This window comes from Camelus ferus, chromosome 2 (genome assembly GCF_009834535.1).
Source record: "Camelus ferus isolate YT-003-E chromosome 2, BCGSAC_Cfer_1.0, whole genome shotgun sequence".
NCBI classification, from domain to species: Eukaryota; Metazoa; Chordata; class Mammalia; order Artiodactyla; family Camelidae; genus Camelus; species Camelus ferus.
In genome coordinates, this window is record NC_045697.1 from 110,932,320 (window position 1) to 110,946,128 (window position 13,809).

Consider the following 13,809-nt stretch of genomic DNA (forward strand, 5'->3'; position numbering starts at 1 on the left):
AGTTTTGGTTTTTGCCTGGTTTTCAAAAAAGATTCCATTTAAAAAGGTCAAGGACATCTTGGGGTAGATATATTCAAACTCAGACAATAGAATGATGAATTTTGGTTCATTCAATCTACTGAGATAAGCTGCCTTCTATTTGTATGGGGGTCAATCACCCAATCTTTTGATCTTTCTGTATTGTCAAAAAATTAACCAGTCTCTCCCTCCACATCCAGGCCATTAAGCAATGTCGGCTCTTCCTGAACATTCTCTCAGACAGACCACAGATGGGGTCACTTACTAACCTTCATTTGTTTTACCAACAGTAGAAGAGTGAATTAACTATGCTTTTTATGAAACTTCATAAAATTTTAGAACTCTTTTATTAATTAGAAATGGGCAGTTCCAGTTTGCAAGCATCTATGTTACAAATTACCCATGCATATAAAGGCCCCTGTATCCAGGCCTGGTCTTCTCACAGTAAGTGGGTAAATCTGCTTGTGGTCAACACTGATGAAAACAGCTAAAACTTTTATATACTATTTTGGTTCGGAATAGAAGAAACTATAAAACTTTAAATACGTACATAAACAGAATGAAGGACAAAAGCCACATGTTCATCTAATTGATGCAGAAAAAGCATTTGACAAAATTCAGCATCCTTTCATGATAAAAACACTCAACAAACTAGCAATAGATGGAAACTACCTCATCATAAAAGGTCATGCGTGAAAAGCCTTCAGCTAACATCTTACTCAATGGTGAAAAAGTGAAAGCTTTCCATCTAAGATTAGGGTATTTGCACTCACTATTTCTATTCAGTACAGTATTGAAAGTCCTAGTCAGCACAATTAGGCAAGAAAAAGAACCAAAAGGCATCCAAATTGAAAAGAAAGGAAAGTCATTTCTGCAGACGACATGTTCTTATACATAGAAAACCTAGTCCACTAAAAAACTGTCAGAACTAATAAAGGAATCCAGCAAAACTGCAAGATACAAAATTAGCACTCAAAAACCAGTCGCATTTCTATACAGTTAACAGTGAACCATCTGGAAAGAAAAGTAAGAAAACAATTCCATTTAAAATAGAATCAGAAAGAATAAAATATTTGGGAATAAACCTAACCAAGGAGGCCAAAGACTTGTTACTGAAAATTACAAAACATCCCTGAAAGAAATTTAAAAAGACACAAATGAGTGGAAAAACATTCTATATTTATGGATTGGTTGACTTAATTTGCTAAGATATCCACACAAAATGAGCAACATAATCCTTACCAAAACCCCAACAGCATCTATTGTGAAAATAGGAAAACAAATAGTTCTAAAATTCATATTAATTTCATAGGACCTTGAATAGCCAAAAGTTTTTTGAAGAAAAAAAAAAACAAAGTTGGACTTACACTCCCTGATTTCAAAACATACCACAAAGCTAAAGTAACTAATACAGTGTGGTATTGGCATAAAGACAGACCTATAGGCCAATGGACTAGAGTAGGAATCTCCCAAATAAATCCTAGTGTATATAGCAAGGGACCTTTAACAAAATTGTCAAGACTATTGAATGGGGAAAAGACAATCTTCCAACAAATGATGCTGGGAAAACTGGACATCCATGTACAAAAGAATAAAATTAGACCTTTAGCAAAGCAATACACAAAAAATAACTCAAAATAGATTAAAGACCTAAACATAAGATTCCAAATCATAAAACTCTTAAAAGAGAACAAAGGGGAAAGCTTCATGACATTGACTATGTCAATGACTTTTTGGATATGACACCAAAAGCAGACGTAACAAAAGCAAAAATAGGTAAGGGGGACCACATCAAACTAAAAATCTTGTGCTGAGCAAAGGAAACAGTCAACAGAGTGGAAAGGAGAGAAAATGTTTGCAAAATACATATCTGATGAAAGGCCAGAACATATAAAGAAATCCTACAACTCAACAGCAGAAACATGGAATAATCTAATTAAAAATGGGCAGATTTGAACAGGCATTTCTTTAAAGATGATATACAAATGGCCAAACATATACAAAGATCACTAATCATCAGAAAAAAACAAATCAAAACCAAAATGAGACAAGATGTCACACACACTAGGGCGGCTACTCTCAAAAAAATAAAACAAACAAACCAGAAAATAAGTCATGTTTGTGAGGATATGGAGAAGCTGAAACCCTTCTGCACTGCTGATGGGACTACAAAACAGTCCGGCTCCTAAGAAAAAATTATGGAGGCTCTTCAAAAAATTAAAACTTGAACTACCATATAATCTGGCAATCCCACTTCTGTGTTTATATTTTTTAAAAAATGAAAAAGAGCCTGGAAGAGATATTTGCATGACAGCACTATTCACGGTAGCCAAGAAGTGAGAGCAACTCAAATGTCTATCAGCAAATGAATGAGTAACAATGTGGTATATATATCCAATGGAATATTAATCAGCCTTAGAAAGGAAGGAAATTCTGTTACCTGCTATAACATAGATGAGCCTTAAGGACATTATGCTGGGCCAAATAAGCCAGTCACAAAAAGATAAATACTGTATCCAAAGTAGCCAAATTCACAGAAACAGAAAGTGGAACGGCGGTTACCAGCGGCTGGCGGAGGGGAAAGTGAGTGCTGCTGTGTAATGGGGACAGGGTTTCAGTTTTGCAAGATGAAAATGTTCTGGAGATGTTTCACAACAACACAAATGTACGTAAGACTACTAAAATCTACTTAAAAATAGTTAATACGGCAAATGTGATATTGCGGTTTCTTTACCACAATAAAAAAAAAAAAAAAACTTCAAATACTTCGGAGGTGGTGGCTGAGAATTATGCCAAATATTTCCTCTCTTAAAATTCATTTATTTAACTATTTTTATGAGCTAGTAAACATCCTCTTTAAAAAGCAGGACAAAAATATAATGTGAATTGGATCAATTCTATTAACAGGTAAATTTCACTCTAGGAACATAGCTTTACTTGGGAAAAGTGAGGAGGAACATTTTGAAACAATAAGAAAAAAGGCACTACCAACACCTAAGTCGATATAGGGGGCGATAAACTGCAAGATCCCTGTGGCTCATGGCAAAGAAACAATTTAAACATGTAAAAGGAGTACAGAATAGGGAAATATATGTTTCAGACTTTGGTTTAGCTTCATTGTCTATCAAGGAGAGAAAGAACACATTACTTCTTCCCCTCTCCAGCACCTCCTCTGTTCCAAAGAGTCAAAATTCACTTTATTTCTAATTAATATAATTCAATAGTATAAAAGAAGCACTTTGGCTAAACTGGTACCCAAATCCCCATTTTTCGCATGTTTCTAGGTAAAACTCAATTCCAAACACTGACCTAAAAACAAAGCTTTGTAACTCTTTAGGTTTAACTTCAGCCCAGATTTATGGATGTATTTTTACTAAAACTTAAATTCAATTCCAGAGATAGTACTTGGGTAGTTATTATATTGGAATAAATATATATAGTATATATTTCAGAAGAAAATGATTTTAAAAATACGGTTACCACTCAATTATTTTAATAATCAAGTTTGGCCTTAAAAAGAAAATAATTTAAGAATGTATCCAAGTATTAAGAGTTTGTTTACACCTTTCTCTTTACCAATAATTTTTTTATAAAAACAGGGGAATTAATTTGAGACTTTAGTCTCCTTTCTGACCCTGCCTTTACAAGCACACATTAATGAATTGTGAAATGGACATAGTGATCCAAAAAAATTGAGTGTAATAGACATACGAGTATAAAATGGGCATAAAATGGGAAAAAGAGATGACGTCAACGGTTTTAGCAGCTCCGAACTACTTACCTGTGAACTACCTCCCTGATGATCTCTTCTTTAGAGTGAAATAGATCAAAACCCAAATTTATCAGACTCTTAAAAATTAACATTCGGTCACTAATGAAATAATTTCAAGGTTAATAAATGGCAAAATTCTAAATTATATGAAGTAAAACATCTTCCTAAAAACATTCTCTGAGAATTATTTACTATAGCAATTTTTGAGTATGACTAGTACTTGAGCAACAGAAAACACACAGCAGAAAAACGTAAGTCACATGGAGACTATAACATTCCAGCTCAACAACTGAGTTCTCTATTTGACTTAAAAGGCCTAAATTTCATTTAAAGTTCTTTGCCAGTTTAACATCCTGATGGGTTTGGTAATCATTTTAATTGAACTTTTTCATGATTTAGGAACATTAAATAATTTAAATAATTCGTATCATTTTAATTTTTACTTTGAATCTATTCATTTGATAGGAAATGTGAAAATGTATTTTTAAAAATCTCAAATGCCCAGTGTCGGTTATAAATGCCAATCAAGTATTTTTGGTACCTTCTGGCAGCAATATTTGAAAGTGGTTCTAGTTGTAAAGTTAAACATAGTTTTGTGAGGGGCCACACAGAGGATAGGAATTAAAAGTCAAAAGGTATAACCTGAGACTCCAACCTTGAGAAGGTGTTCCTGGCATAGTGCATGATACTGTCAAAATCATATCTTTCTCCGAGTGAGTTCACTTCTCCAGGCTCCATCTTCAGAAAATTGTACTCTTGACCTAAGGATCAGGCACAAGAAACCTTTCAGAAGCCTCTTAACAGACAGAAAAGAGAACAGAAGAGCCCCTCCTGGCCCGTATCCGCTCTCGACTGAACACTGATCTTCATGTGGTTGTATTTACACACTAACAGCCAGGTACATGCAAAAGGGCACATCCTGTGCCACTGTGTGCAACTGAGTATCATTCTGAAATAGTAATAGTGAATTTCATTAATAAGTTAATTTCAGCAAAAAGGTAGATTGCCAAAGACATATGATGGTTTTTTTTTCTTTGTATCCTCTTTCACTTTTTCTTAATATTTGTTCCTTTAAAATTTTACTGTTTTTTTTATGATACTGTGACTATAAAAAGTTACATTTTTACCTAATGAGTTTCCCACCTTTCTCTTATGACTACGTTTGCCAAGACCAAAAAAAAATGCTTCCTATGAAACATTAGGAAAAAGAAAAAAAACAGTATTTGTATGTACACACAACATTGCAAATGTTTGCTATGTGATATTATCCCTAAAGATAAAATAACATCACTAAAATATACATAAAAATAAAAAACTTAAAAAATTTTTTAAATTAAAAAATAAAATAAAATAAGAAATTCACATATCCTTAGCACAGGAAAAAAAAAAAGATAAAAAACAGCAGCAAATTTCACTCAAAACTGAAACAAGATTCTCTTTGATGAAAAGGAGGCTCTACTCGGAAGGCTATTTTGGTTAAGAAGAATATGCCTCAGAACTTAATAATTCTTTTTTTCACTTTTCACAACTGTTATTTTAACTTCTGGACATCTTTGTATTAATAGATTTCTCAACTGCCTATTGGTATTTGTATTGTAATATTATTTCTTGAAATTTGGTAATAACATAGAGTTAAGTACATAGATCCACATCAGTGGTTCAGAAGCAGAGTGTTTCCTGAGGTTTAGTTTAGGTTTCAGGGAGTCATGTTTCACAATTTCAGTAGCCAAAGATGGCTACTTTTATAGCTCTTTTTGAAACATCAAAATGTATCAGTGAGCTATTAGGATTTCAAATTCAAGACTGGAGTTCAAAACAGGACCATTACAACACTTAACCTATTTTAATTTTATACCAACTGCCACATTACTACCAAATATAAAAATATCACATTAGGAAAAAATTTTCCAAAAGGCAATGAAGACACTGAGTGATGCCACGGAGTATAATATCCTTCCTACATGTGATAAGGAAATCTGATACACTCACTTGGGCATTAAAGACAAAATAATCAGCCTGAAGTTACAGAACCCAAGTCCCAGAGTTAAGTGTGTCAGTCCACCTTACAATGAATTCACACAATAAACAGTTTTCAATGAACTTAGCAGACCATACGGTGAAATCTTATGTTCCACAAATCTCTGGTTTGTCTGTCTGTATTACAGCCTTTCTCAGGAAGTACTTTGCATTATCTCAACCTCTGACAGAAGCAACTGTTTAAACTCTTCTTCATAAAAAATGGTAAGTATATTTTAGCATATTCAATTCTAAGGTGAGATTTTCATAAAGCTATGGAGTTGATTTTATAACTATTAATCTAAATCTCACTGGAGAGTTTAACTTTCAAGCACAAATATGGGAACATATTTTCTAATTCTTTAATAAAGCAAAATGTTTCATAAAAATTTCTGAAGGCGGAACATGAAGCGGAACCATGTATATGACACAGTGTTCTGTGCTGGTTAAAAAGAACACGGCCACATATGGTCCAAGGAAAGAAAATCAGACTTATTTTATGGAAGAAGGGAAGAGCTATCAGGAGATACAGAGCACCAGTGGAACTCATCCTAAACAATGAAAAGAAAATGGCAAGCCTCCTTCTTGAAGGCATGTTTCAAGATGGATTAAAGTAATCCGATCCCTGTACCAAACTGACTTCTATCAAGGTCACAAATTTGCATATAAATGAAAGACAAGGTCCACACTTATTAGACATTGCCCTTGAATAACACTTGATCTTAAGCTTCTCACCCAAAGCAAGTCACAAATTTGTTGAAGATTATTCTCCATCACGAGCTCTTTCATACTAGAATTACCCTGCTGTAGTACAGCCAGCCTTTGGTATCCACAGAGGATTGGCTCCAGGACCCTCTTCGATACCAAAATCCATAGATGCACAAGTCCCTTATATAAAATGGCTTAGTACAACACCTAAGAAATTTTGATTCGAACGTTGGTTGATTCCACGGATGCAAAACCTTGTGAATATGGAGGGTCTAGCTGTCCACAAATAATTGCGGATGAGAAAAGTGAGAATTATGTTATGTGTTGAGAGTACCATCAAGTCCAAACAAGGGGTGACAAAATGTGCATAGAGTTCTGAATACTCAGAAAATCTCACTCAATAAAGTATTGTTTTCTATTAGCCTGAACATTAAGTCAACAGAAAATGAAAGGCCATAATTTGCTTAGCACTGTGTTAAGAATTATACATTTACATACTAACTATATATTTCTTACTTGTTTTAGGTACACAAATTTATGCTGAACCAGAATCCTACTTTTAAGGGCAAGAATAGTTTCTGAAAGTCACTTCTTTTGTAAGTTGTTTTTGTCCACATAATGGAGGAAACGATAATTGTGGTTAATAGCAGACTTCTTCTCATTTAATTGGTATTTGGAGTAATTTTCAGAAATGTTTTCTCTTTCTCTCCCAATGATATAAAGTATCAGAGGAACCTTGATACCTGGCTCAGGTGTCAGAGTCTTCTACATTGGGAGTATATATTTAATTATTTACTTCTCTTTGATATTCAACACTTTTGATTACTTCTTTATTCTTGAAGTGATCTCTCTCCCCTGGGACATCACGTTCATTGATTTTCCTCCTACCTCTTAGACCAAACTTCCTCAGCCTTTTGAGGGATTTTCTACAAAGTGATGCTTAAATATTGGTGTTCCCCCTATTCTACCCTCAATCTTATTTTCTTCTCCCTCCAGCATTTCCCTAGACAGAAAAAATCCACTATCAAATTTCTCTCTCTGGATATAGCCTAAAGTCTGGACTCACCTTTCCTGTCTACTAGACATCTCCACTTGGATCATCTAAAGGCTTCTCACACTCAAGGATATGCTAAGTGAAATTATTATTTGTCTTTCCCCTTCTTAAAATTATGCTGTTTTATCCATAGTTCTCACTTCATTTGATGATCCACCATTCATCTCCTTACCTAGAAATAAAGCCTTAAAGATTTCCCTTCACGTGATGCTCCTGTTAAAATATTTATGAAAGATTACTCCCTCTTCTTCTTCTTGGCCTACACCACCCCAACTAAGGACTCAGACACCTCTTATAAATGGCTTATTTATTTAAGCTTCTAAGAGGTTTCCCTGACTTCACATTCATCCTCCCCACCCCCACGTCCCCATTCTCAGTTAATGATCCCTACAGCTGAATTCTTTCCTGCTTTTTTAAAATCTGAACCTGCTCTGCTTTCAATCCTCTGACTAGTCTCCAGTAGTTAGAGGATAAAATCTAAATTTCCTAGCCTCATGTAGAAGATCCCGCTGATCTAACCTCCCTGGGTAACTACCAACCAGTCTTCCACTTGTAACTCACCATGAAACAAAATGATTCAATTAAACGTAATTGTAACTTTGATCATCATGCTTTTTTCTCACCTTAGAAATTCCATCACTCCTCTGCACAGTCAGAATCCCTTTAGTTCTAAATTTCAGTTCCTTCATGACATCTTCCTTGACTCACCAAGGCACATTCCGTCTCACTTTTCTCACTCACTTGCAATCATTTATGTCTATGAACATACCCAACACTCCTTTGTAATTTTCGTGACAGGCTCTCCAATATCCAATGATGCCTCAATAAATAATTGGCAACAAATATGTTATGAGCAAATAAAGAGATCAATGCTGTTAATCACAGGAAATTCTAAGGAATTCAATGTTTGTAACTTAAAACTGGCCATGAATAAGGAAATAAGGACACATTTCTACTTTGCTTACACTTGAAATACACACAGCCTTACAGGATTTTTCTTTTGGCGATGAAATGGACAGATCTTTATGAATTTTTGAAAAGTAAAACAAATAAGAAGCTTTAAATGCGGTGATTATTGCACACCAACTATTAGAGAAAATTAAATTTTAATTATATATTAATTACTGAACTACTAAAACAATTGAAAACATTCTTATAAATTTGTCTTTACAGTAGTAAAGTTGAAGGAGAAATCTTGAGGAAATATTTGGACTATGCTGGAAATGACTCACTTCCTTAGAATTTTCTCCAGAATTGTTCCTGGTATAATATAGATTCCTATGGAGCGAGCACATTTTGTAGCAAACCCTTGACCCTTTCGAAGTCCCTACAATATAAATTACAGAACTAAGTATAAAAAATACTTTTTTTTATTTGTTGTGGTTTTTTTGTTTTGTTCTGGTTTTTGGAGGGTGGAGGTAATTAGTTTTGTTTATTTGTTTATTTTTAATGGAGGTACTGGGAACTGAACCGAGGACCTCCTGCATGCTAAGCACACAATCTGCCACTGAGCTATACCCTCCCCCTCCCTTTTTTTGAGGATTTTTTTTTTTTTGGTGGGGGAGGTAATTAAGTTTATTTATTTAATTAGTTTTTAATGAAAATGTAATCATATTAATTTATGGTTCAATAGCCTACATCTACTCTTAGAAAGCACAGAAGTTTAGATATAAAACAGTTAAATCTTAAGAAAAAAAGGAATCTAAAAAAATGCATAAGATCATTTGTTCCGTAGGAAAAATTTAAAAATTAATGCCACGGTGGGTACCTTTTAACTACGCAAAGTGTTGATTGACAATATCAACAAAGTCAGCTCACATTTTTCAAGAAGTTACATGATAAATAGTGCAGTTCTATTAAAAGATATTCAGTCCACCTTAAACCCACCACATTCTGAAACCTCTCACCTGGCTGGATGTTTTCTCTTATGATAGTTACATGGTTATCCCGATCTGGCCGTGTGTGTTCATGCCAAAAGCCTATCACATGGCCCAGTTCATGGACAACAATTCCAAATTTATCACAGTTCTTGCCAATAGAGATCGCCTGAGGTCCATTTCCCCGCCGACCTACATAGGAGCAGCATCTGGAATAAAGCAGAAAGTGCAGATGGTGGAGGACAGGAAGATGCTGAGGGAATCACAATAGGGTGAAACTTTAATAAAAAATTCTGATGAACTATAAAGTCCAGCACATTCAGAGGAAGAACAGTTTTTCATTAATAAATAGAACTGATTTCTTGTAATCCTGGTAAATTTATCTACGATTAGAATCTCTGAATAATCAATTGAAGTGGTTTTGTATTAATTCATTTATTAGAAGATGTGCCTTAAGTAATTTTTAGGAGTATTCAGAGTATAAATCAGAAAATAAGATACTTATGATAGTTAATGGCTATTACACATACAGTTAAACTCAAGACATCAACTCACATTTATTTCTAATACATTTTTTTATTCTCACAACCCATGTAAATCATTTAGGTAACTACTTTGTCAATATGGTTATCTGGCAATAATCCATTATTTCAGTATTAAATATAAATTAAAGTTTATTTTTCCTCTTTGAGAAAAACAGAATTAAATTTGTGAAAGATGTTGTTAATTAAAAAAGGGATTACTTTTCCTGCTCATGGAAGAATTTCCTTAAAGAAGAAAACTTCTAAAAGAAGTCAATCAAGGAAAATTCGTTTCAAAGGTGAATTATCTAGGGTTAATGGTTGACTGGCGAAGGAAAATCAACTGCTAGAGTTATGAGACTTATGAGACTGTGTCAAATCATCAGGCAAATATTCAGTGTGACAGTCCATTTCACCTTCTGAAAGAATCTCTTGGACTGTCAGAATGTGAAACATCCAGAGTGTCTTCCTGCAAATTTCCCTCCACTTACTGACATTTATACTTACCAATGATGTTTTTCTATGCACAATACAGAAGTTCCATTTACTCACTTTGTGTGTGTGTGTGCATGTGTGTCAGTGTGCAAGAGTGTGCACACACGCAAGGGTGGACACATAGGGACACTCACTTTAATCTTTAAATGGTATAATAATATACTAATTACAATCACAATTATAAATAAAATTAGGCCTAAAACTTCAATAATTAGGGTTTAATTTAAAATAGCTTATCTAAGGGCCACCCCTCCAGACAGCAATAGAGGGCAGTAAGTAATTGTCTTGAATAGATGGGAATTATCACGGTGCCAGCCACCAAACACATTTTCTAATGTGAAAATTACCCAAAATTAGTTGCCCAAATGATTAAAATGAATTCCACTAATTTCGTTCTTCAGAGTAAGCACATCTGGCAGTCCTGTTGATTGTTCACAAATACAAATATTTGTCATTCCAGTTATTTCTGTAGGCTTTAAATGCCTAAGCATTTTAACCTATCCCATGCCAATTTGAAAGAGTAATTTGGTTTATTATTTATGAATCTATTATGATGGTTAATTAAGCTTAATAAATCAATAATAGAGAGAAAACTGAGGAAACGGACAGGGAAAAATAGGGAACTGTACTTTTGCTCCCAGGTAGATTTCTTAATAGCACACTTTAATTTATACATTCATAGTTATTGATTACATGCTGACATAGTAAAGTATTAGATGTAGCAAAACACAAAATTTTGGAGAGATTTAAATGGAAATATTTGCTACCATAAAGCAATAGTCATGAAACTGAAATAACTGATTGTATGGCAGCTAAATGACCCACACTGAGTCATTCTTGATGATATATTCAGAGAAGAATGTACTTTGCAAATCAAAATCCAGGAGCTAGTCAAGCAATATGGTCAATTCATTTAATCTAAAACATCCTTCATTAGCATTTTACGCATAACAATTTCCAATAAATAAGATGGGGTTTCATAATGGAAATCAAAAACACATCTCACACTGACTGTTACAATGGTCCTGTGAAAAAAGAAAAATGTGGTGGTTTGAGCTCTGACATATGTCAGGTCTAGGGACAGACGAATTCTAGGTGCTCAAATGACTACAAAGCTAAATATATGTACATATAATTATGTCTGGAATGACAGGGTGATACGCACAATTTATAAAAACATGGTTTAAACATGTCTAGGTATTATCTTGGTTTCTTTCTAACGGCATCCAGGTTTGATACTGTTTTCTTGTATATGGCTTTTGATTTTTTGTTTCTAATTTGGGTGTTGCTTTTAAAGCTTAGCCATTATAAGATTGATCTGCCCTCTCAAGAAAAACTTTCATCATCTTTAGAGAAGCCTCACTTCTCCCTAAGCCATAGAGAGTAACTGAGTAATCCATAACCTGTTATTCCCTACTTTGGCCTCGGATTGGTGGATCAAAGCTTATAAAAAAAGTTGCCTATAAGCATAAAGATGCCCTCCCCACAGCAGTCTTTTCTCAGCACAGAGATAATTTCTAAACCGTAAAGTCAGATGACGTCACTTCTGTACTAGATATTCTCCGATGACTGTGTGGTAAACTGTGTCAATGTTCAAAAATATTCATCACCTCTCTCTAGGAGATCATTATATTTCCCTTCCCTACTAGGTTTGGTCATGTGACTTGCTCTGGACAATGTCATGTGAGCACAAATTGAAGTTGGGTTTGCCCAAAGATACTTAAATCTGTAGTTGCATTCCTGAAATTAGGCTTTTTGAGCATTCATGTGTACATTTGTGACTGTTAAGTAGTCATGTTGCATTTTGGTTTGTTTTGGTGCTCACTTTCCAGTTCAGATTTACCCTGTGTTATTTTTTTTCAATGATAAAAAGGGTGATACTTCTTACAGGAATTGATCTTTGGCCTGCTCATCACTCCAATCATTTCGTGGCTTCTAAATTTATTTGAAATTACCATAATTGGCCACAATTTCACGAAACAATTATTTTGCTATGATAATGCTGTATTTACATCTCATAAAAATTAATTTAAATTATTAAAGACTTTGAGTGTTGGTATTGCACAAAATACTGAGGGCCATCTAGAATAAGATATGTTTTAAGCTAAACACTTAACACTCTGTTGGAATTGGTATTGGGTCTTTGTCTTATAAGAGCTGTGGCATATAACATATCACATTTAACAAGCCCTAGTGTACATCTCCACTGCATATGGAGACGTGGTAAATGGTGCCATTGATATGGATGGCGACCTTCCTCAGTTCTTTGACCTGGAAGACGAATGCTTCTTACCACTTCCTCTCACTATCATCACTTTGATTGAGCTTCCTCACTGAGTCAGACAACTTGGAGCTCTTGCCATTTTTTAAAACCTCTAAATTCATGAAGTACATGTTCTTCAAAACCCCATTAAATTCTTACCTCCTTTTATCTTAGGATTACACACGATGTACATTAGCTGATGTGTAAATTGTCAATACTTTCCTGATCACCTACTTACAAAGCAGTGTGCTGAGTGTCATGAGGGACACAGAGGTACGCTCCCTGCCCTCATCAGTGACGAAGGCAGACATTTGCTTGGACAGTGGAGATGGAGCTATGACAGCTGTTGCAGGGCAGAGTCCCACTGTGGGAAGCTCAGAAATGGATGAGAATAAAATATGGGAAAGATTTCCACCGATGAGAAAGGAAAGACTTTCAAGTAACTAAAATGTCACAAAAACAAACATGAAGATATGATAGTAAATAGGGAAAATTAGTTTAGTGGGATAAAACAAGTGAAATGGAAAACTTTGAAAAGAGTCAAGTTAATAAAGCAATATGAGTATGCATATGAGTTTGTTACAAACAGAATTTGAGCAATGAAGTAATAAATGATTGGGGCTTTGGATGCATTCGTTTTACAAAATTGAAGAGTGGGAAAGAGAAAACATGTATTGATCTGAATACATTATATATTTAGCAATATGTAAGCTGAGCTACATCCACTCCTTTTAGATAACCAGAGGAAGGAAGGACAGTCTAGCTTTGGCCTTTTAAATATTAAATACACATAAAGAACTAGGAGGGACTTCAAATGTAATCAAAACTTGTCAAGCTAAAATTAGAGTAATTCAGAAGGAAACATTGCTTAAATAAGTCACAGCTAAAAAATTATGGCGCTATCCAAAAATATATAGAAAAATGATCATCTGTATTTTTTCTTAATGTCACTTAGGGTTAAAATTAAAACCCATTACTTTTCTGTTGAAATACGGTTGATTTACAGTGTTGTGTTAGTTTCAGGTACATAGCATAGTGATTCAGTGATACATATATATATTCTTTTTCATTATCAGTGATTACAA

The 13,809-nt window shown here is 34.3% G+C and overlaps 1 protein-coding gene across 1 annotated transcript in view; it reads right to left on the minus strand.

Moving 5' to 3' along the window:
• TLL1 (tolloid like 1) overlaps nt 1–13,809 on the minus strand; it is a 184,185-nt gene that overhangs the window by 83,245 nt on the left and 87,131 nt on the right. The window contains 2 exon segments of the mRNA XM_032465439.1: nt 4,446–4,551; nt 9,476–9,654. Of these exon segments, the coding sequence (XP_032321330.1) occupies nt 4,446–4,551; nt 9,476–9,654 (285 nt within the window).